The sequence below is a fragment of the Bos javanicus genome, chromosome 1, assembly GCF_032452875.1.
Source record: "Bos javanicus breed banteng chromosome 1, ARS-OSU_banteng_1.0, whole genome shotgun sequence".
Lineage (NCBI taxonomy): Eukaryota > Metazoa > Chordata > Mammalia > Artiodactyla > Bovidae > Bos > Bos javanicus.
The window spans coordinates 67,715,726-67,739,308 of NC_083868.1; the positions used below are offsets into that span (position 1 = coordinate 67,715,726).

Genomic DNA, 23,583 nt, shown 5'->3' on the forward strand with positions numbered 1-23,583 from the left:
GTTGTGGATCAAGGGAAGAAAAACCTGAATCCTGTAAAATGCGTTTGCAATATTGACCGACAACCCTGTAGCTCAGGGTTTTTCTAGGCCAGTGTCCTTCCCATTCCCATGAAGGATAGAAATGGATTGTAATTCCTTTCTAAGAGAGAGAAGGCTGCTCCTGGAAAGATGAGCAAGGGATGACAACCCCTGGCCACAGAGTTCCTGGGAGCAGCTTCTGGGAAAATCGGGCCCATCCTAATGGGTGATGAAGCTGGGTCCCCAGCACCCTGGGACAGGATACATGTGTGGGGTGCTCTTCTCTTATAGCTTCTTGCCAGCTCTTCGGCCCAGTGATGGTGGGTAAGGGATTGTGAAAGAGGAGAAGAAGCAAAAATAACTTCTGCACAGATCAGTGTCATAATTGCCAGTCCACAGAGGCATCTTTAGTGGGAGATTACTTTATTAATTGTCTTAGTCATAGAGATCTTTCTGCTGTTGATTGTGATTTGCTCTGTGGCGACAAAGTGGCTGCCCACAGGGCCATCTCCTTCTGTCTCACCCACAGTGCTGCAAAGCAAATATGATTAACTCCACTTTACAGACCAGTAGACAGTCATATGGAGAAATGGCACTGCTCTTTGAGTCCTATACCGCTGAGCCCTGGCCTTCCCACACTCTGCTTCCCTGCAGTATCACAGGGGTTTGGTTAATTAGCAATTGTTCATAAGTAGACCACTCCTGGGGATTTCCCCAAGTCCGTCTTATAAGTGCCAAATTCTGAAGAGAATCCAAAGGAAAATTATTGGCCTTTCTCCTGAAAAACGACCCCAAAAAACCCTTTAAAAAAACCCCAAATTTCAAAGGGCTTCTGATTAATGGCAGTGACAGAGAGGGCCCTAGGAGCATGTCACCCCAGCCCTGCCAAGGCTCAGTCCCTGTGGCTGGAGGAACCCTGATGAATGAACATCCTCCAGATAGCACGGCAGCCCTCTGCCTCCTGAGATACACTCTCCCAGCCAGTCTCAGATTTGCTAATGAAAGCAAGTCTTACGGGAAGTCAGGCTGCATCCAGAGCTGAACCCACCCTGCCCCAGTTCCTGCCCCAGTGGTAGAGGCAGAACCCGGGCTCACTGTTTTCAGTTCCTTCCTGGGAACTTCACCCCGCATGTCGGTGCTTCTTGTCTGTGCCAGAGAGAGCCCTCTGGCTCCTGGAAGATTACAGAGTGGTTTGAACAGTGCTTAATGCATCAGAGCATGAAAAGTACGTGTCCCCTTTGATGAATCCTAACAACATGTACCTGACAGATTGGAATTGTTTAATAATTGTTTATTAGTTGTTGTTTAGTCCATAAATCATGTCTGACGCTTTGCAACCTCCTGGATTGCAGCCCACCAGGTTTCCTCTATCCATGGGATTTTTCAGCCAAGAATACTGTAGTGGGTTGCCATTTCCTCCTGCAGGGGATCTTCCCAACCCAGGGATCGAACCCACATCTCCTTCATTGGCAGGCAGATTCTTTACTGCTGAGCCACTGCTGCTGCTGCTGCTAAGTCACTTCAGTCGTGTCCGACTCTGTGCGACCCCATAGACAGCAGCCTACCAGGATCCCCCATCCCTGGGATTCTCCAGGCAAGATCACTGGAGTGGGTTGCCATTTCCTTCTCCAGTGCATGAAAGTGGAAAATGAAAGTAGGAAGTCACTTGGTCATGTCCGACTCTCAGCGACCCCTTGGACTGTAGCCCACTGGGCTCCTCCGTCCATGGGATTTTCCAGGCAAGAGTACTGGAGTGGATTGCCATTGCCTTCTCCGGCTGAGCCACTAGGGAAACCCAATTGTTTATTAAGCGCCCCCCCCCCTTTTTTTTTTATAGAACCTTGGTTGCAAACTGGGAAAAATTTTGTCTGTATTCTTTCTTGTACTCTTAGGTTGTAAGGAATTCATTGTAGTAGCAGATGCTGGCAGGGTCTGGGCCCCGGAGCCTGGCTATTGAGTTCTTCCCTGCCCTCTCCCCTTGCAATGCACCCACCTGGCTCCCTGAACCAGAGTGATCATCACTTCCCCATCTAAGTCATCTATGGGCATAGAGTAAGGGCTTAATGAATGAGAAAACGAACAAATGAGGTTGTTGAGACCTAAATTAGAAAATGAGAACTAGAAACCAGATGGCAGCCTTTTGTTTCCCCATTAGTCATTGTGAATGAGTATTATGAATACCAGCCCTGTTGAGGCTGTTCCAGCTTCAGACTTAACAAATGAAAAGAGCTGAGATTTTGCTTGTTCAGTTCAGTCGCTCAGTCGTGTCCGACTCTTTGCAACCCCATGGACCGCAGCACCCCAGGTCTCCTTGTCCATCACTAATTCCTGGAGTTTATTCAAACCCGTATCCATTGGATCAGTGATGCCATCCAACCATCTCATCCTCTGTCGTCCCCTTCTTCCACCTTCAATCTTTCCCAACATCAGGTCTTTTCAAATGAGTCAGCTCTTCACACCAGGTGGCCAAAGAATTGGAGTTTCGCTTGTTAGGTGTCTGCAGATCACAGACCCTACATTCTCAAACAAGGTGTTTGCCTGTCCCCTGCGCACGTGTGCACGTGTGTGTGTGTTTCTGCTGGACTATCAGAGTGACAGGGCCAGGGCAAAAGCCCGAGGTGAAGCTCCCTGAGGAACTGCCCATTTAAATTCCCATTTGATGGATGTGGCTCCACATTAAATAATTTCTCTACAGAGTCCTCCTTCTCTATCTAGGTGCCTGGGCTTTAGAAGGGATGGAATGCACACTGTTTCGAGGGGAATCTGAGCCCAGGAGGTTGACAGACAGCAGGGTCCCTTAGCTGCCTAGCTGTGTATCTTATACTGGAGTGCTCCTGAGAACCCACCCTGATCAGGAGACCACTTCTGTGATATTTGAGGGACCTAGAGAAAAGGACAAATGTCAGGAGGCCGGAGATTGCGCTGCTGGCTCAGGGTTCCCAAGCAAATATTTAAAAAAACGTGAGTTCTGGAAATCACAGTATTATAGGTGCCAATCCCAGACCATATAGGGAGTGGTTAAGAAACAGACCATTTTGGAGACCTAGGAACACTAGTTGGGATCTATCAACATAGAAGACCACGGATTCTACTCAGGATTGTCATAAGCTTGGTTTGTTTCCTAGTATGGGATTGCCAGGTTGATGAGTTAGTGTGTCTTTCTTTTATCAAAGGTGAGTTGCTATTTTCCCAAGTGCCGTTGGGAGAACTGGGCAGGGTGGGGCCACCCCGAGCGGAACACCTCCCTTGGTGCTATGTGACTGTGAGTCTGGCCTGGTTCTGTCTAGAGGGTGCTACTTGTTTTTTAATCAGCACTTTTGTTGAAACTATAAAAAAAAAAAACAAGGCAAACTTTCAAATCTACAAGGGTTAGAATTAGAGAAAGGAAAGCTAGTTAAAATACTGAGCAACTGCATGAAGATTTTAAAAGATCCCCACAGACTGAAATAGTGGAAGTCAAATTATAAAGCTGAATTTATCTTTATGATTTTCTGCTAATTAAAAAGGGAGTGCACATATGTTTTATAAAGGGATAATATAGGAAAGTACAGAGAAGAAGATTAACCTTGTTCCTGGTACAGATTCCCAGGAAGAGCCATGGTCCCTCTTTGCCGTGTTATTTCTGTACAGAGGAAGTGCTCAGTGTTAGTTTCCGTCAGAGTCCCACTTGCCTGGAACCTTAATCAAGTGCCTGTGGGACTGCACTCCTGGGTTCTTGGCAGGAGAGGCGCCTGGTATTATCAAACACCTCCATGGTCCCCCTGCTTCTTTACCCTCTTTTCCAGCTTTCCTGCCACGCAATTCCCATCTCAGCCTTTTCCTCCATCTCCCTCCCAGCTGGAGTCCTGGAGAAATCCCACACAGATTTTTCTGCAGCTTGTACTCCCGATGCCCGAGTTGTCATTGAACAAATAAACTCAGCCTGGCCACAACGAGGGAACAGTCACAACAAGGGAACGGGGTGCTGAGACTCACAAGCAGGTGTGCCCCCAGAGCCCACTGTCCAGGTCTGGGCCACCTCCAAGGAACAGTGTGCTGCAAGCAGTGGGCTCCTAGAGGGGTCGTGCCCCATGCAGGGCAAGGACAGAGCCCAGTCCCCTCTGCTCTCCATGTGGCCCTTGACATGGGGCTCTGAGTGGTTGGGGGGAGGTCACAGCCCCAGGCCCAGTCCTGTGATCCGCAGAGCAGTAAATAGTATCTGAAGAGGGCGAGGTAGCAGGACCCCAGTAGCCAGCGCTCCGTGGTGCCTTGTGTTTCTTTCTGCAGCATCTGAATGAGAAAAGTCACTGCCCGTTGTCACTCATCTCTCTCCACTGTTTGCTTTGCTGCTGTAATGTCTACCAGCTCCTCCCTCTCTGTGTGCCTGCAGCCCTGCTAACGCAGGGAAGGACATGCTGCTGTAATGCCCCCCGCCCCCCGGAGTGACTGTCACTCACATAGGGAGATAGAAGGAACAAAGTGGGGCTCCAAGGAGGGGGACCTGAGGAGCAGCCTGTCTCTCCTATGGGGGTCCTGGGGCCTAAGGAGAAGCTGCTGGGGAATCAGAGCACCCTTGCCGCCCCTTCCCCAGGGCAATGGCAGCCTGCCCACAGCCCTGCCCCATTTCTTGGCAGCAGCCTGCCCAGGATGAGAGGTTTTCTTTGCCATAACTCCTGGTAGCAGGTGTGTTCCAGAGATTCTGGGCCCGGCCTGCCTTCAGGAGCTGGGCTGCCTGTCTGGATTCAGTATCAGACCCCTGTCAGACCCCAGAATTTCTGCTTCTTACTTCATTTATGTCTACTCCAAGTAATATGTGATCCCTGGGACAGTACAGAGAAATATAAACCAGGAAAAAAACTATGTATAATCCCATTATTCAGAAGCAGCCACTTTCTTTTTGTCATCATTCTTTCTAGTTGCTTTTTCTTTTTTATTTTTCCCTTGTTTTCAACTTAAAAAAAATTAACATAAAGTTAAATTGACTTTTTGTCCTAATATATGTAGATTTGCGTAACCATCTTGCCATAAAACTCCTTTGTGTGATCACTCTTATTTTTTAAGGGCACAAATAATTTAAGAACAATGTTAACATTCTTGTTATTGGGGGCACAAAGTTCAAGGGATACATAGAATATAGTGTAAGCAGTGACAGTCCCCTCCCCACCGGGCCCCCCTTCTCAGGGTTGACCAGTGCTGACTGTTAGTTGTCCCTTTCCCTCCTGTGCTTCTCCCTGAATAACAGGGATCGTTTCTTACCCATTTTCCTGTGATTTGCATTTTTTTCACTTATCACTATATAGGTCTTGAATATATTTTTGTGTAAATGTAAGATGTTAGTATATAAATCTACCACAGTCTTTTAAACTAGTAAATAGTATTTTATAATTTACATATGCTATGGATTTTAAACCATCCCATCATAGACATCTATCTCCAGTATTTGTCCAGACAACACAGTAAACCTTTATAAACACATGTATTAGGGAACATGTCTAAAGGTTGAGATGTGTTAGGCTCCCGGAAGGGAGGGTGCTAGGCCCTGTGTTAAGTGTGCTTGAGCCTTGATGGATGCCACCCACTTCTCTCCAGGAAGGGCTCACCACACCCGGTGAGCAGTGCGTGACAGAGCCTGCCTCCTCGCCAGCCCTGAATACTATCAGCCGTTTATATTTCTGCTAGATGGGGCAATGGGACAACTTGTCCGCAGCTCCCAGGCCTCCAGGGAAGTGAGCATCCCTTCATGTGGTAATCAGCCTTTCATACTTCTTCTGTGAGCCAACTGTTCATTCCCTTTGTCCGTTGTTCTATGGGTTGTCTTTTTCTTCTTGACCTAAACTATTTTCTGTGTTCCAGATGTTCCCTGTTGGTCTGTTGCTTACTTTTGGTCTATGCTGCCTTTTCATTGTACAACAGCATTACCTTTTTATAGTCACATACAAGCTAGAATGTTTATTGAGCACTTGGTGTGGATCAAGCATTGTTCTAAGCACTTTCCATATATGAACACATTTAATCTTCACAAGAAGTCCTATGAAGTGGGTATCATGATTATCTCCATTTTACAGCTTAGGAAAGGGAGGCACCAAAAGGTTGAGAAGCTTGCCAGAGGTCATATATCCAAAAAGGTAGGACCAGGGAAAAAACCAGGTCCTAGGGCCACAGCCTGCAAGGACCAAGCCCTCTGAGAACCTGCCCTTTCCCTCTTGACCTCTGGGATATCCATCCCCGGGATGTAAAAATAGTGTCCTAGGACTTCTGGGTGGTGCTAATGGTAAAGAATCCAGCTGCCAGTGCAGGAGACAAAAGATGCAGGTTCCATCCCTGGGTTGGGAAGATCCCTTGGAGGAGGGCATAGCAACCCACTCCAGTATTCCCTGGAGAATCCCATGGACAGAGGAGCCTGGCGGGCTACAATCCATAGTGTCTCAAAGATTCAGACAAGACTGAAGCAACTTAGCACAAATCTATTTTGTGATATTTTTGTTTTTCTCATTTTGCTTTTTAATTCATCTGGCTTTTTCATTTGTTTTGCCAGGTGGGAGGAAGGGATTTAATTTTAAGTTCTTTTTTCCATGCTTTTTCATTTATATTTTTCTTAACATAATACAAGATAATGTTATTAAAAATGCTTATTTGTTCATACTTTTGTGGTCACATAATATTCCATTATATAACAGCACCATAAATTACCTAACCAGCCCCATAATGTTGGAGGTTTGAGTTGTTTACTGTATTTCCCCTTATAAATCATGCTGCAGAGGGTAATTTTCGTGTATAAATATTTGTCCACATGTCAGATTATCTCCTTAGGATAGAAGCCTGGAAGAAAAAATTTTACAGCTTGTTATTTACATTTTATACTAATGTAAAGGAAGGGGGGAAAAAATCCCATGCTTTCTCTTTAAACGAGAAAGATGAGCCATTCATCAGGATGTGTCTGCCCCAGAGTGTCTGAGTGTCTACAGTCAGCTTTGGTGCAGGTACAGCTGGAAGCCTTGAAAGAGCCCTGAGGTCTCTAGGGGGGGCCTGTCACAGTGTTAAATGTTAAAGCATTAGTGTTTCTGCTAGCATCTTTAGCAGCCCCACCTCCCTGGCTTGTCCAAGCCAAGGTCCAGGCAAGGCAGCAGGAATGTGGGTAGGAAAATCCAGGTTCCTCTCGAGTGCCAGGTACTAGGAGCTTTCTAGAATAATCTGGTCCCCTGGAAGATTCTGGTTACAAGAGCCAGGAAAGTCTCCATTGCTGGTCTGTAATAAAATCCTAGGTGTAACTGAAGTTAATGGAATCCAGAGGAATGTGAAGGCCTGAGGTTGACGGGAGGCCAGCATTCCCACAGCCAGAAAAGAGTGGTCGCGGAGCTGCTGGGCAGCCTCTTTGCCAGGTCGTGAAAATCGGTGTAAGTGTACTTACACAGCTGATAAAAACCCAACAAGGAAGTTTGGCAGTAAAACTTAATGGCCCATCAAATCACAATCAGGATAGTAAAATGCAGCGGGCCGGAGTTCTCACTGTCCTGTCCACATAGCCGTCCTGGAGGCTGGGGTCCAGACAGTCACCACTCACACTCTCAGCTCCCCAGGGCAGGCGGCTGCCAGCGAGGGAGACCTTTGCTCAGCCAGACAGCTCTCCTCCCAGAGGCCTGGCTGGTTTCCTCAACCCAACTGTTTACAGAAGTTTATTGCTTAGCCTTTGTATCTTGTTCAGGGAGCAGAGGGAATAGCGGCTGGTAGTGAAAACCAGTAACTCTATCGGGAGAACTCTTGGAAATGTATGGGAAACTTCAGGATGACATCCAGATATATTGGAGATTTCCAAAGATGTTTTCCGGACCTAGTAAGGAACACAGAAGTGTATAAATTTGGGGGTGGGGGTGGGGTGCGGTGAGGCTGTGCACATTGTAAATGACATAGCTACTGGTTTTACTAAATAGAGGTTTAGTCAACCTAGTAACTGGTGTGGCTTTTGCCCCAAAAGAAAGCGGATGCTCTCCTGACCATCCCCTCCTCAGCCAGGCATGAATGCTTCAGTTCAACCTTGTATGCACTGCTCTAAACCTGAACAACACAGCCATTCATTCACAAAGTGTGTAGGATGCCATCCTCAGTACCAGAGATGTGGTGGGGAGTGAGACTAAGTGAGATCAGTGTGTACAGAGCTTCATCCCAGTTGGGGGTTTGGAGGGTTCAAGTAAGCAGATTACTCCAGCTATTTGGAGAACAGTCGAGAAAATAAACAGGCTGTTCGAAGCGAATGTGATGCGTTGAGCCTCCCTGGGGTTAGGTGGTCAGGGAATTTCTCTGTAGAAGTGAAATGTGAGCTAAAGCCTGCGTGATGTGAAGCGGTCAGTCATACAAAGACCTAGGGGAGGATCATGTTCCAGGCAATAGCTCGTTAAGAGCTGTGAGGGTAGAAATGAGCTTGCTGAGATAGGAAAACAGAAAGAGGTCACAGGTTGCAGTGTAGAAGACAGAGGGACACTCCCTGAGTTGAGGTTGAAGGCAGGAAGGTCTGATTATGTGGAGCTTGTGGCTGTGGGAGGGAGTTTGGATTTCAATCTGCTTGTGATGGAAGCGATTGGAAAGTTTTGACCAAGGGAATTTGATAAGACTTATGATTTGAAAAGATGCCCTGGTCACCCCCTAAATATCAGGAGACAGCAATCTAACAGTCACAGGGCATTGCAAAATGAACTACCATAGGAGTATATGAATAAGACGTCCTTTATGAGTAGAAGAGAAATAGGTGGTCTAGGGGAGCTGAAGTGAACTAGAGAGTCAAAGTCTGGGCCAGAGCTGGGGTGGACATTGTCTAGAGAGGCCTTGTCCATCAGGGCTGAGGCTGTGATGGAGTGAGCTGGGGCTGTGGACAGAACTTCGGGAAAAGGACTGGCTTGTGTGGTCACAGTGTGCTCCAGCCAGAAGCCTTGTAATCCTACTTTGTAATCCCATCTTGTTTATCCGTGGCCCCTGGAAACCCACCCCCAGTTTATCACTTCATCTTCCAGAGCTGTCATTTCTGGTGATCTCTGTCCTGCGTTTCGTGAGGCTGCTGAGACAGTGTGTGGAAAGCCAGTGCAGAGAGAGTGAGCCCTTTTATTACTTGGTCGAGTCCTACAGACGGGGCTGGAGGTTCAGGAGAGCCGTGTGTGCACACCACAGAATCTGTCACCTCCGTGTGTCCTCCAGCCACCCCTCCCATGTCTAGGGCAGGCCTCACGGGTAGATCACAGCTCCTCTTCCCTGTGAGCTAGCTTTCCATCTCAGGAGTCCATCTCCAGCCCGCCGCTGATAGAGGATGGCAGGCGATGTGGAGTCCATTTGCTTCCTCAGGGAGCAGTAGCATCAAAGGACTGAGTCTGTTAAAAGTATGAAGGTGAACTCACTCATCTTCAGGGGTCCTGCCTCATTGACTGGTACGTTTCGGAGAGAAAAAATGGTTTTCTGTGAGTAACTTTGTCTTTTTTGTCTTCTCTGCCCTCACTCTCACATAGTCCCACTACCCACCTTGAACGTGGGCCCTGCTGGCACTTGCTTGACATCACGTTCTTATCCTGATGGAGGAGGGGGTGGTCAGGGGAGGATCCCCTTCCTGCCCCTCCTGCCTGCCGTGGAGGCCTCTTAGAGCCGGAAGCCCGGGTCTCCTGAGGCTTGCCCAGGCCTCTTTTCCTTCTGCTCTTCTGGGTTGAGTGGCTCTGCTCAGGCCACTCACTAATTACTACAAGGCAGAGAGAACTCTTGGGTGTCAGTCCTCCACAGCAGGGGGAGAGCCTGTGAGCTTCTTTTTCTCAATGTCTCTTCATGCAAGGTGAGCCCCTCCACCCCAGGGGGAGTCAGCCTGGGAGCTGCGGGTAGTGGCGAGGAGTGGGTGGTCACCTCGGGGCAGCGTGCCGGGAGTTCTCAGCCTGGAGGCAGGCCTGCGGATTTCTCTTAAGAGCTGTAGACCCCCCTGACTGTAAACCCCAGAGAGTGATTTATTCCTTTTATTTTAGTCAGATAAAAAAAAATTTTAAGTCAATGTATTTTATGTTAAGTCAGTAGAATCCTCCTTAGAACATCTGATTTACTCCAGACATGGGGATCCACGTGGAAGGGAACCTCAGTCTGACACCTGTGTGGGCAGCTCCTTGTTCTTCTACCCCGACCACTACGGGAAAGTGACTGCCTCGGAGTCAGCCCTTCCCTGTCTTGGCCTCTTATAAGACCAGGGGTCTGTGAACCAGTCAGGACATTCAGAGCCCTCTGAAGTTATTCATAAGTATAGACTGTATATGCATCAATATGGGAGAGGTGAGAGAGAAGCTTCCATTAAATTCTCAAGAATGTCAGTGACCCAAAAGAGCCCAGAGTCCTCCCAGACCAGAGGAGGATGCTCTCTGTTTGGCTGTTGTGGGCGGCTGCTGCCTGCAGGTGGAGGCCCGTGGGGGAGTCCCAAGCTGGACTGTGGGCTTTAAACAGAAATAATGCTGTGCTCTACATGCTTCAGGAACATCCTGTTAAATGGGCTTTTGTGGTCTTTCTTGAGGCTCTACATAGAATCTGTGTAGAAGATTGCTTCTGTGGGGAAATCACATTTTCAGTTCCAAACAAAGTTTACCAAAACAAAACGAAAGATACTTTTGTAGCTCAGTTGTTTATAAAGTGCAAATGGGTTCTGATCATGCTAAATGTTCAGCTCTGGAAAATAATGTTCTTATATTTTAATATTGTGATGACTTTGATATCTGCATGGTTCACCAGCATCCCAAGTGGGCTCTAGTCAGACCATGAGCCCACAGGGGTCCTCTTCCTCTGGCTCATTTGAGAAGGACCAACATGTTAGTGCCGCTGAGAATCGTGGCCACTCCCCGGGCTGGATTCCATCAGTGAATTTCGTCCATCGAGTCATCTCATGGCTTCCCCGGAGCACTCTCTCCAGAGGAGAGCTTGACAACACTGGCCTGCATTTTCTGGTGTGTGTGTGTGTGTATTTGTGTTTGGGGGGTTGTAGTTAGGATAGACACTGCGGGGCCCCTGTATTTTCTGTTATGTGTGTGTGTATTTGTATTTGGGGGGTTGTAGTTAGGATAGACACTGTGGGGCCCCTGTATTTTCTGTTATATGTGTGTGTGTGTGTGTGTATTTGTATTTGGGGGGTTGCAGTTAGGGTAGATACTGTGGGGCCCCTGTCAGTGGGAGGAACAAAGTGAGCATAGACTGAGGAAGCTGGAACAGACAGAGATTGAATGTGTGTCTCAAGGCCACGTGGAGCTGAGCTCTGCAAGAATGACCTTGAAGGAAAGAGGAACTTTTGTCCTAGCCAAAGTGCTCAGATGGAGGCAGGAAAGCTGTTTACGTGGCCTAGTGGCTTCTGGGGAGAAGGGGGTATGTGTGAGAGGGCTCCTCTGGTAATACTGGTGTGTGTCTTCCTTCCTTTCTTCTTTTGTCCCAATTCTTTTTTTTTTAATTAAAGTGTAGTTGATTTACAGTATTATATTAGTTTCAGGTATGCAACATAGTGATTCAATATTTTTTAGATTGTACTCCATTTAAAGCTTTTACAAAGCGATAGCTATACATCCCTGTGCTCTGTCCTTGTTGCTTATTTTATACATGGTAGTTTGTAACTTTGCATCCCATACCCTTATCTTGCCCCTTTTCCTTTTCCTCTCCCCACTGGTAACCTCTGGTTTGTGCTATCTGTGAGTCTGTTTCTGTTCTGTTATAAACATTTGCTTCTTTTATTGTTTAGAGTCCACATATAAGTGATTAACATAGAGTATTTGTCTTTTTCTGTCTGACTTCACTAAGCATAGTACCCTCTATGTCTATACACATTGTTACAAATGGCAGAATTTTATTATTTTTATGGTGGGATAATATACCATTGTATACATGTACTGCCTCTTCTTTATCCATTTATCTGTTCATGGACACTTCAGTTCAGTCGCTCAGTCATGTCCGACTCTTTGCAACCCCACGAATTGCAGCACGCCAGGCCTCCCTGTCTATCACCAACTCCCAGAGTTCACTCAAACTCATGTGCATCGAGTCGGTGATGCCATCCAGCCATCTCATCCTCTGTCGTCCCCTTCTCCTCCTGCCCCCAATCCCTCCCAGCATCAGGGTCTTTTCCAATGACTCAGCTCTTTGCATGAGGTGGCCAAGTTGCCCCCATATCCTGGCAGTTGTAAATAATGCTGCTATGCATTGGGGTGCATATATCCTTTTAAATTAGTGGGGTTTTTTGGTTTTTCTTTCAAAATATATACCCAGGAGTGGACTTTCTGGGCCATTTGATGGTTCTATTTTTAGTTTTTTGAGGAACCTCCATACTGTTTTCCATAGTGAATGCACCATTATATTCTCAATGGTGTACCAAGGTTCCCTTTTATCTACTTCCTTGCCAACTTTCATTGTTTGAGGACTTTTTTGACGAGAGCCATTCTGAAAGCTGTGAGGTGATATCTCATTGTGGTTTTGATTTGTATTTCTCTAATGATTAGCCCTGGGATTTCTTTGGAAGGACTGATGCTAAAGCTGAAACTCCAGTACTTTGGCCACCTCATGCAAAGAGTTGACTCATTGGAAAAGACTCTGATGCTGGGAGGGATTGGGGGCAGGAGGAGAAGGGGACGACAGAGGATGAGATGGCTGGATGGCATCACCGACTCGATGGACGTGAGTCTGAGTGAACTCCGGGAGTTGGTGATGGACAGGGAGGCCTGGCGTGCCGTGATTCATGGGGTCACAAAGAGTCGGACACAGCTGAGAGACTGAACTGAACTGAATGATTAGCAATGTCTTTGGGAAAATGTCTGTTCAAGTCTTTTGCCCATTTTTAACTCAGATTGTTTGTTTTTTTTGATTTTGAGTTATTTGAGCTGTTTGTTTTTTTATTAACCCCTTATCAGTCATATCATTTATAAATATTTTCTTCCATTCAGTAGGTTGTCTTTTCATTTTGTCAGTGGTTTACTTTGCTACACAAAGCTTTTATGTTTAATTAGGTCCCATTAGATTATTTTTGCTTTTGTTTTTTTGCCTTAAGAGACAAATCCAAACAAACTTTACTACAATTTGTCAGTGTTCCACTTGTGTTCTAGAAGTTTTATATTTAGGTCTTGACTCTGTTTTGAGTTCTTTTTCATATATGGTGTGATAAAATGTTTTAACTTTATTCTTTAACATTTAGCTGTTCAGTTTTCCCTGCACCACTTATTGACGAGACTGTCGTTTTTTCTTTATATAAATTTGCCTCCTTTGTCATAGATGAGATTAATTGATCCTAAGTGGGTTTATTTCTGGGATCTCTATTCTGTTCCATTGATCTCGGTTTTTGTTTCACTACCATAGTGTTTTGATTACTGCAGTTTTGCAGTGTTGTCTGAAGTCAGGGAGTGTGGTATCTCCAGCTGCTTTGTTCTTTTTTCTCAAGATGACCTCGGCAATTCAGGGTCTCCTGTGGTTCCATATAAATTTTAGGATTATTTATTCTAACTCTGAAAAATGTCATAGGCATTTTGATAGGGATTGTATTAAACATGTAGATTGCTTTGGTAGTATGGACATTTTAATAATTAATTAATCTTCTAATCCACAAACACAGGTCATGTTTCCATCTCTGTGTATCATCTTCAATTTGTCATCATTGTTTTATAGTTTCAGAATGTAGGTCTTTCATCTCCTTAAGTTTATTCCTAGATATTTTGTTCTTTTCAATACAGTTTTTAAACAGGATTGTTTTCTTGCTTTTTCTTTCTGATAGTTTGTTATTAGTATAAAGACAATGACATATTTCTGTGTATTAAGTTTATATCCTACAACTTTACTGAACTCATTTGTTTGTTTTAATAGTTTTTTGGTAGAGACATTAGGGTTTTCTATATGTAGTTTCATGTCATATGTAAATAGTGATGATTTTATTTCCTTTCCAGTTTGAATGCCTTTTATTTCTTTTACTTGTCTGATTGCTATGGCTAGGACTATGTTGAATAAAAGTGGTGAGAGGAGACATCTTTGTCTTATTCCTGATTTTAGAGGAAAGGCTTTCAGCGTTTCACTGCTGAGTGATGTTAGCTGTGAGTTTGTCATGAATGGCATTTATTTTGTTGAGCTGTGTTGCCTCTGTGCCAGCTTCGATGAGAGTTTTTATCAAGAATGTACATTGAATTTTGTCAAATGCTTTTTCTGCATCTATTGACATGGTCTTTTTGTTAATATGTTGTATCCCATTGATTTATTTGCAGATATTAAACCATCCTTTCATCCCTGTAATAAATCCCACTTGATCATACTGTATGATTCTTTATATATATTGTTGAATTTGGTTTGCTCAGATTTTGTAGAGAGTATATTACATCTGTATTCATCAGAAAGTTAGTTTGTAGTTTGTTTGTAGTGCTTTTACCTGGTATCAGTGTCAGGGTAATGGTGACTTTATAGAAAGAATTTGGGAAGTGTTCCATTCTCTTCCATTTTCAGGAGCTAGTTTGAGAAGAATAGATATTAGCTCTTCTTTACATGTTTGGTAGAATTACCCTGTGAAGCTATCTGGTCCTGGACTTTTGTTTGCTGAAAGTTTTTTTTTTTTTTTTTATGAATTCAACTTCACTAGTAGTGATCAATATGTTCAGATTGCCTGTTTCTTCCTGATTCAGTCTCCAAGGATTATGTTTCTAGAAATTTGTTCATTTTTTCTAGGTTTTGGTGTATAACCATAGTAGATTTTTTCATATCTCTGATAACTGGTTGTTATTTCTCCTCTTTCATTTACTTGAGTCCTCTTTTTTCCTTAGTGAGCCTGGCTAAGGTTTATTAATTTTGTTTATCTTTTAAAAAAAGCCAACTCTTGGTTTCATTGATCTTTTGTATTGTTTTCTTGGTCTTTGTCTTATTTATTTCCTCTCTGATCTTTGTTATTTTCTTCATTCAACTGACCTTTAAGTTTGCTTGTTCTTTTTCTAATTCCTTTAGATGATAGATTAGGTTGTTTATTTGAGATGTTTCTTGAAGTTCCCCTTTATCATTATAAACTTAAGTCTCAGAACTGCTTTTCTGCATCCCACAGATTTTGGAAAGTTGTGTTTCCATGCCTCGGTATTTTCTGATAGCCTCTTTAATTCTTTATTGACCTGTTGATTTTTTAGTAATAGCATGCTGCTTGGTCTCCACGTATCTTCCTTTCTTGTCTTCCTTTTTCCCAATAATCAGTAGTAGAATCATGGTGCTCTAAGCTCCCAAGCAGCAGCACACACCGCAAGAAGGCCAGGTCACGTCCCTGTATCCAATTAGCCTTGTCTGTGTGTACCCACCCCAGCCAGCTTTCCCTTGAGAGCGGTCTCCAGCTAAACCAGTCTGGTCCTACTGGCCTCATAGCCCCCTTTGCCGAGATGCTAGAAAATTCTCTTTCTGGTAAAATGAAAGCAATTTAAAAGTGTCCTGTTATCACCTACAGAAAGTAGGTGGGGCTTCCTTTTTAATGTATCAAATGTTATTATTTGTAGCATTATTGCATTCAAGTGGTTGTAAGGAGAAGAGGGCAAAGCAAAGCAGTCTATCCCAAGAAAATGCCATTTGTTTGGAAATGACAAGTGCTTGTCAGATCATACCACCTCCCTTGTGGGGACAGTCAGAACTTGATTTTTCCCCCATTCTCTTGCTTTTGTGAATTCTTATTCTCAGTTCAAGGCCCAGTTCACTTCTGCCTGCATGGTGCTAGGAAGCACACGCTGCTGGTGGCCGTGGCCTCCAGCTAGATTGCTTGGGTTTTCAGCCCAGCTGTGTGACGTGTGGCTGTGTATGAACCTTGGGCAGTCATCCACCCTCTCAGTGCCTCAGTTTTCTCATCTATAAAATGGAGATAACATAGTTCAGACCTTGTAGGGCTGTCATACAGTCACCTGGAGCAGGCCTGGCACATGGGACCTATATATATACATATCACCAGTATTGTTGATGCAGTTGATTCATTTTTGCCTCTTGTGCCCCTCCCACCCCCAGTGGATCAGGTGAAAGCTTTCTTTTCTCTGAGCTGGTACTGTTATTCTTTTCTCCTGGGTACCCCTGATATCTAGTACTAGGACCCAGCCGTTTTCCGGAGGCAGGAGACATCCTTGGAGCCTCCATGCCATGGGGATGGTTTCTCTTGATTTCTTCCCACAGGGTGTGGACACTGTAAGAAAATGAAGCCAGAGTTTGAGAGTGCAGCAGAAGTCCTCCACGGAGAAGGAGATGTAAGCTTTCTTTCCTTAACCTCCCCCGTTGCTCTCTACTAAATTCGTATCATTCAGTAATACGAACCATTAGGACAACTTTCCCCTGCAAACTCTGTAGCAGCTCCCCAGCTCCATGGAGCCCTGCAGGCCTTCTCTGTCCCTGAGTAGATGTGTCTTAGTCAAGCAGGTGGGGCTCCTACCAGGGGTGGAGCAGTGCTCAGAGACCATGGGGTCTGGTTCAGAGGAATGTACCTGGAGGTACCCATCCAGGTGACCTATGCCAAGGTCATGGGCTCTGGGATGAAGCCCCATGGTTCTTTTTCTGTGGGACCTTGCCTATCGGGAACTGCCACAGTCTACTCCAGGCCACAAATGAGATTGGTGGACATGCCAGTGTCCAGTTGTTCCTGGGATGTATGGAGTTCCCGCTCCATGAGGTTCTGACAGGCCCAGGGTGGGCTGGGGCCGGCGTCCGGGCTCCTCTTCTGCCAGCACCGCGTCTGAGGGTGTCATGCATGGTTGGCCTCTCCCCCGTCCCAGAGCTCTGGTGTCCTTGCAGCTGTCGATGCCACCGTCAACAAGGCCCTGGCAGAACGATTCCACATTGCCGAGTTTCCTACACTCAAATATTTTAAGAATGGGGAGAAGTATGCAGTGCCTGCGCTCAGAACAAAGAAGAGCTTCATCGAATGGATGCGAAAGTGAGTCTGATGGTCTCGATAGCACGTGCTGGTCCCTGGCTGTCGGCCGCTGGACAGGGCCTTGAGGAGATGAAGTACACTTAGGAGCTGCTGACCTTGGCTCAGGGCCTAGGAGCCAAGACAGATAGGGCTTCCCAATCCTCAGGGCACCTCGGGTGTGCTGACCCCGTGTCCTCATCCAGCAGGTCACAGTAACCTTTCTAGGTGTGGTGGCGTCAGCTGCAGGAAGCCATGTGATTCTTTATTAGGACACCCTTCCCCAGTGTGCTAGCCCCAGGTTTCATCATATACACTTTATGCCATTCCTTGTGAGTGGACAAAAAAAACCCAGCTCTTCACATCCAGAGCTGGACTCCAGGGGCCCAATTCTGGGCCTTCAGTAGTGTCCATGGGGCGGCCCCTGGTGGTTTCGGGTTGAAAAGAAAGGGTTGAAGAGCTCCCTCTGCCTGGGTATTAGTTTGTGAGGGCTGCCACTGCCAGGACCACAGGCCAGGTGGCTTAATAGCAGGAGTTATTTTTTTTGTTTTTTTGTTTTTTTTTTTTTACAATTCTAGAGACCAGATAAGACATCGGGGGTGTTGCTTTCCCTGAGCCTCTCTGTGGCCATCTGTGTGTTCTCACATGGTCTTCCCCCAGCCGTGTCCTAATCTCCTCGTCTATAAAGGACACCCGTGAGATCAGATGAGGGTCTACCCGAATGACCTCATTTTAACTTACCTCTCTAAAGACCCTCTCTCCACATACAGTCCCGTTCTAGGGTATTTGGGATTAGGACTTCAGCATAAGAATTTGGGGTAGGAGACACAGTTCACTCCATGGCAGCTGGCAAGTCCAAAAAACATCATGAGGAGCCTTGCAATTGTTCATTCGAGGACTTTGGAACCTGCAGTTATTAGCCTGTCCCCCTCCTGCGAGGGGACTAACTGGGCCACCACACAAGTGCTTTCTCCTGTCCTCACCCCTCCCCCGAGAATCACACCTATACGTAACTTGAATATTTGAGAATACTGCCCCATTTCTGCACTGAGGGAAAGGTAAAGTCAAAGAAGACACTCTCCAGCCTTTGCAGAGGCCCCTGGTGTGTGGCATAATCGTGCCCGTGTGAGAACCAAGACTTGAGAGTCACCCAGTGATGTGAGAACTGTGCAAAATAGCAGCATCCAGGGGCAGTTACTTTGTCAGAACACTGGTCCTCAAACTTGGATGTGTGTAAACATTACCTGGTGTTGAGGTGCTTATTGAAGTGCAGATTCTGAACCTTTGATTTGGAAAATGTGAATGAAAGAAATCAGTGATGGGGTTTTGAGAAACACCAACTTATGGAACAGGAGCAAAGTTTCCACTTGGTTCAGGAGAGGCTTCTGGCAAGAGGTGAGTGGACTGGTCAGGTCCTGGTCTCAGCCCCTCCAGTCTCCTGCTGATCACTAGGGGTGGATGCTCAGAGTAGCCAGGCCTTGTCTTAGGACCAGAGGGAGCAGTGGTTCATCTCCAAGAGGAACGAGATGCTCTCTCTGCTGGTCCTCTGGTGCAGGAGGCAGGTTGCTCTTCACACCTACCTCTCGGGCCTCACTCTACTGCCAGGGCTGGTTCCCTGGGAAGGACTGAGCAGGGCAGGGGCTCAGGTGAGGTCCCTGGTGCTTGCACTGTGGTTAGAGGGCTGGGGGAACCAGAGGATTGATCATTACCAATCCTTGGTCCAGAGGACTGGACACAGATGGCGAGCATGGATGGTCTCTGTCCTTCCTGTCCTAGTCACCACCTGAAGAAGCACAAGGGTAAGAGCGTGGGCTTCGGAGTCTGAGAACCCTGCACTCAGATCATGACCCTGGGCTGTTTACTTGACCCTGCTAAGCCCCAGCTTCCCATCTGTAAAGTGGAGACAATACTTTTCCCATAGACTTGTTCAGAGAATTAAATTGGATTATTGTGCATGGTGTTTGTTATTGATGCCAGTTCTCATGTGGTGCAGTAACTGATGGTGCCGCCACCTAAGTGCTGGAACCTCCCAGCCTTGGCAGCATGCTTGTATAACTGTTGCCCCATTTTATACTCAGATCCTACCGAGGCCTATCCCTATTTCCTTGGTTCAGAGAGGTGAAGTGCCTTTCCTTGGGACAAATTGTGGTTCTTTGGGAGCTCAAAAGGAATCCACCAGGCAGAGCATCATTTAACAGCAGATGCTTTGAGATGATGAGGGGCTGAGGCCACCAGCAGGAGGGTGAGCGGATGGTGTTGGGTGAGGTTGATGGCGCCTCTAGGCTTGTGCACGAGTGACCCGATCAGGTGACTAAGATGTGCCCACCAGCAGACCAGCCCAGGGAAGCAGGATCCTGGGACAGAGCAGAGCAGAGGGTTGGTGGGTGGTGTCAGCTGAGGAACCCAGGGTGTATGAGGGGATCTGGAGGGCAAAGAACGGGGCAAGACAGGAAGGCTGGGAGAGGCCAGTCTTGGTCACAAGAGCAGGGGTGCCATTAACCAAACGAAGAAGGTGGGGAAGAAAACTGTTTCAGGAGGTGTGGAAGAAGGGGAGCAGTTCTAAACCTGTTGGGATTGGGGTGACAGTTGGACCTCCAGGTGGAAATACTGGGAGAACACCTGGAAATGGGCTTGGATGAGAGGTCAGGGCTCGAGTCATCCTCAGCCTAGGGCGTTATGGAAGCCACGCAGATGGATGAAACCTTTTGAGAATTGCAGGAGCATGGAGATGGAACCAGAAGAAGAGAATGGGCTTTGGGGAAGGTGGATGGGGTCTCTGCAGGTGCCTGGAAGGAGGGCTTCTGAAAGATGAGCGTGAACTTGGGGCAGCTGGCACTGCGCTTTGCTGCCTTCGCTGGGTACGAGGCCTGAGGTCTGGTGGGCAGGAGCTGTGTGGCACCAGGAGAAGAAGGGAGTGCAGGCAGGGAGTGGATGTGGCAGCATGGGTTCTGTACCACTCCCCAGAGCCACTTCTCAGAGAAGGGAGAGAGAAGCAGATTGTAGGAAGGGGGTCAAGGGCAGCAAGGGCTTTAAAAGACCCTGGAGATCTATACTTCTGTGAGGCAGAGTGGAGGGACCAGTGGACAGAAGTAGCCTGAAAAATTGTGAACCTTTATCGAATGGCTGTCCTGTATGAGTGCTTACAGGCTCTTAGCAACTGTTAGTTGCTTGACCGACTAGGTGCTTTACATGCTCTGTCTCTGCTCTTCTTAAGGATCCCAGGAAGTAGGTATCATTGTACTCATTTAACAGAAAGGAAAGTGGGAGCTCAGAAGGGTTTGGTAACTTAACCTAAGGTCACGCAGGTGATCGGTAATCTGGATTTGAATGCAGACCCTACCTCACTCTTTGGCTCATGCTCTCTCCACCAGAACAAAGGCTCGGGAGCAGAAGATCATGGAGTGCTTAGGGTACCAGAAGAGGCAGGAGGGAGGGAAAGAGGGAGCCCAGGTGCTGGGGTTCTCCCCAGGGCGAGGAGACGACTGGAGAGGCTCCTTGTCCCCAAAACAGGCTCAGGTCCTTCACACCTTCACAAAATGGCTTCTTAAGAGGCTCCTTGGAGGGAATCTTTGCAGACAGTTCACTTTTCTTTCTGTTTAAACTGAGGATTTGAATTCAGTTTTGGAAAGGATGCCAAGTGATTTTCTCTTATGTGCTCCCCTGAGTGGTTGGGGGTTGGGGGGGTGGTGGAAGCATTTCTCCCAGTGACTGTCTCCCCTCCACTCCAATTCCTTTAGCCCCGAGTCCCCGCCACCCCCAGACCCCGCCTGGGAAGAGCAGCAGACCAGCGTGTTGCATCTGTCTGGGGACAACTTCCGGGAGACCCTGAAGCGGAAGAAGCACGCCTTGGTCATGTTCTACGCCCCATGTAAGTCTCTGGGGTGGTCGCCGAGGGGTGAAGGATGGGGTGAGAAGATCCCCTGGGGACCTGGGCAGCCGCAAGCCAACCCTGGGCCATTTTCGCTGTGAGCAGGGCTCTAGTTTCATTCCTGGCTGAGGTCCTTCAGAATCCAGGGCCGGCTCGGTTGGGTTCTGTTCTCACAATAGTCCTAAAGCCCTCTGCTTCTGCCTGTGCCTGGGGCCTGCCTTGTATTAATGATTACTCAGCCACCTCACGTCCCTGGACTCTCCCCATCTGGCTCCCTCCATCCCTCTAGCCATTGACTTCACCTTTGAACCCTGGCACTTCTTAGCTGGGAATTCAGCCCGCCTCATTAGGCCTCTGTGTTCCTATCTTCCTGAGCACCGCCAGCCCAGCCTCCTCTCCCTGACCTTCCTGAGTGGCTCTGAAGCCATGGTTTTGAAGCTGTGGTGGAAGTTCAGTCACATTTGCTCAGAGCTCCCCACCAGGATCCCCATTTTAATCAAAGCTTAAGTTGAGGGAATGACGTGTCTGCTGATGTAGGTGTTTGTGATCTCAAATTGTGTGTTCACTGATTCGTAAAGGAAAGGCTCTTGAATTTCTTGCTCTGCCCTTTCTCCCCCAGGTTATAGCTTAGAGTAATGGAATGGGGATAACAAAGCTGCACTCCACAGAGAAGCAGGCGGCTCAGTCTAGTCCTAGCCTCCCGTGCCTTCCTCTCCAGTGAGGAAGGTCTGCTCAGCTCTCACTGTCCAGGCAGGTCGCCTCCTGGCCTAGCCTCCAACCCCACCCTCCTGTGGCTGACGCTTCCTCTGGTTGTGCCTTTTCTTCTGCAAGTGGGCCTTGCGCTCTTTCAGTCCCTTGCAGAGCTTCCTCCTGTCCTCCTCTGTCCTGAGAGTAAGTCCAGAAGACTGTGTGGATCTTAAGAAGCTATCTTCCTTCCAGGCAGAGTTGGGGGTGCAGCACTGAGACCAGGAGATGCCTGACTTGCCTGAAGCTTGGCAGCAAGTTAGTGATGATGGAGCCCTGCCCGCGGCCTGGGCTGATACCCTGTCTTAGTCACAATCCTGATTCAGAGGGTAGTTACTTCCCAGCACCTGGTGAGAACCTGGCTGGAGAGAGAGCCTTTGACCAGCCATGGGGTAGACTTGAGAGAATCCAGACTGAATACTTTCTCCAAATTCTCTCCCCTTGCCCCCAGACCTCAGTGGGGACACCTACCCTGAGGGGGTGCTAATGACCTCCTTAAAGTAACAGCTTTGTGCTTCATGTTTGGGACCCAGGATACTTGGGAAAGAGGCCCGGTCCCTGCCCACCTCAAAAGTCTCACAGTCCATACCAATGAGAAATAACTAAATGTGATCCATGCAGGACCTGTTGCTAAGCGACTCAGCTGCTGGCAGAGGGCTTGGTGTCTGGAGTCTCCCATCTCTCTTGCTGCCATGTCCTGCCCTGAGCTCTGCTCTGGGCTCTGAGATGTGTGTTCATCACTGGACAGGAGCAGGGGGGAGGGGACTACCTAATGGAAAAAAATCTTTAAAATGTTTTCAGCAATAAAATCAGTTCAGTCGCTCAGTTGTGTCTGACTCTTTGCAACCAAATGGACTGTATAGCACGCCAGGCTTCCCTGTCCATCACCAGCTCCCGGACCTTGCTCAAACTCATGTCCATCAAATTGGTGATGCCATCCAACCATCTCATCCTCTGTTGTCCCCTTCTCCTCCTCCCTTCAATCTTTCCCAGCATCAGGGTCTTTTCCAAGGAGTCAGTTCTTTGCATCAGGTAGCCAAAGTATTGGAGTTTCAGCTTCAGCATCAGTCCTTCCAATGAATATTCAGGACTGATTTAATTTAGGGTGGACTGGTTTGATCTCTTTGCAGTCCAAGGGACTCTCAAGAGTCTTCACCACCACCACAGTTCAAAAGCATCAATTCTTATAGCGCTCAGCTTTCTTTATGGTCCAACTCTCACATCCATACATGACCACTGGAAAAACCATAACTTTGACTAGACGGACCTTTGTTGGCCAAGTAATGTCCCTGCTTTTTAATATGCTGTCTAGGTTGGTCATAGCTTTTCTTCAAAGGAGCAAGCATCTTTTAATTTCATGGCTGCAGTCACCATCTGCAGTGCTTTTGGAGCCCAAGAAAATAAAGTCTGTCACTGTTTCCATTTTTTCCCCATCTATTTGCCATGAAGTGATGGAACCAGATGCCATGATCTTCATGTTTTGAATGTTGAGTTTTAAGCCAGCTTTTTCACTCTCCTCTTTCACTTTCATCAAGAAGCTCTCTAGTTCTTTTTGCTTTCTGCCATAAGGGTAGTGTTATCTGCATATCTGTGGTTATTGATATTTCTCCCTGCAGTCTTGATTCTAGCTTGTGCTTCCTCCAGCCTGGCATTTCTCATGATGTACTCTGCATATAAGTTAAATAAGCAGGGTGACAATATACAGCCTTGACATACTTCTTTCCTGATTTGGAACCAGTCTGTTATTCCATGTCCGGTTCTAACTGTTGCTTCTTGACCTGCATACAGATTTCTCAGGAGGCAGGTCAAGTGGTCTGGTATTCCCATCTCTTTCAGAATTTTCCACAGTTTGTTGTGATCCACACAGTCAAAGGCTTTGGGATAATCAATAAAGCAGTTGCTTCTTGACCTGCATACAGATTTCTCAGGAGGCAGGTCAAGTGGTCTGGTATTCCCATCTCTTTCAGAATTTTCCACAGTTTGTTGTGATCCACACAGTCAAAGGCTTTGGGATAATCAATAAAGCAGTTGCTTCTTGACCTGCATACAGATTTCTCAGGAGGCAGGTCAAGTGGTCTGGTATTCCCATCTCTTTCAGAATTTTCCA

The 23,583-nt window shown here is 46.9% G+C and overlaps 1 protein-coding gene across 1 annotated transcript in view; it reads left to right on the top strand.

The window, feature by feature from the left end:
• Positions 1-23,583, top strand: part of PDIA5 (protein disulfide isomerase family A member 5) — a 93,068-nt gene that overhangs the window by 59,075 nt on the left and 10,410 nt on the right. Inside the window, exons 12-14 of the mRNA XM_061407204.1 lie at positions 16,135-16,205; positions 16,728-16,888; positions 20,602-20,732. Coding sequence (XP_061263188.1) covers positions 16,135-16,205; positions 16,728-16,888; positions 20,602-20,732 — 363 coding nt within the window. The remainder of the gene's footprint in view (positions 1-16,134; positions 16,206-16,727; positions 16,889-20,601; positions 20,733-23,583) is intronic.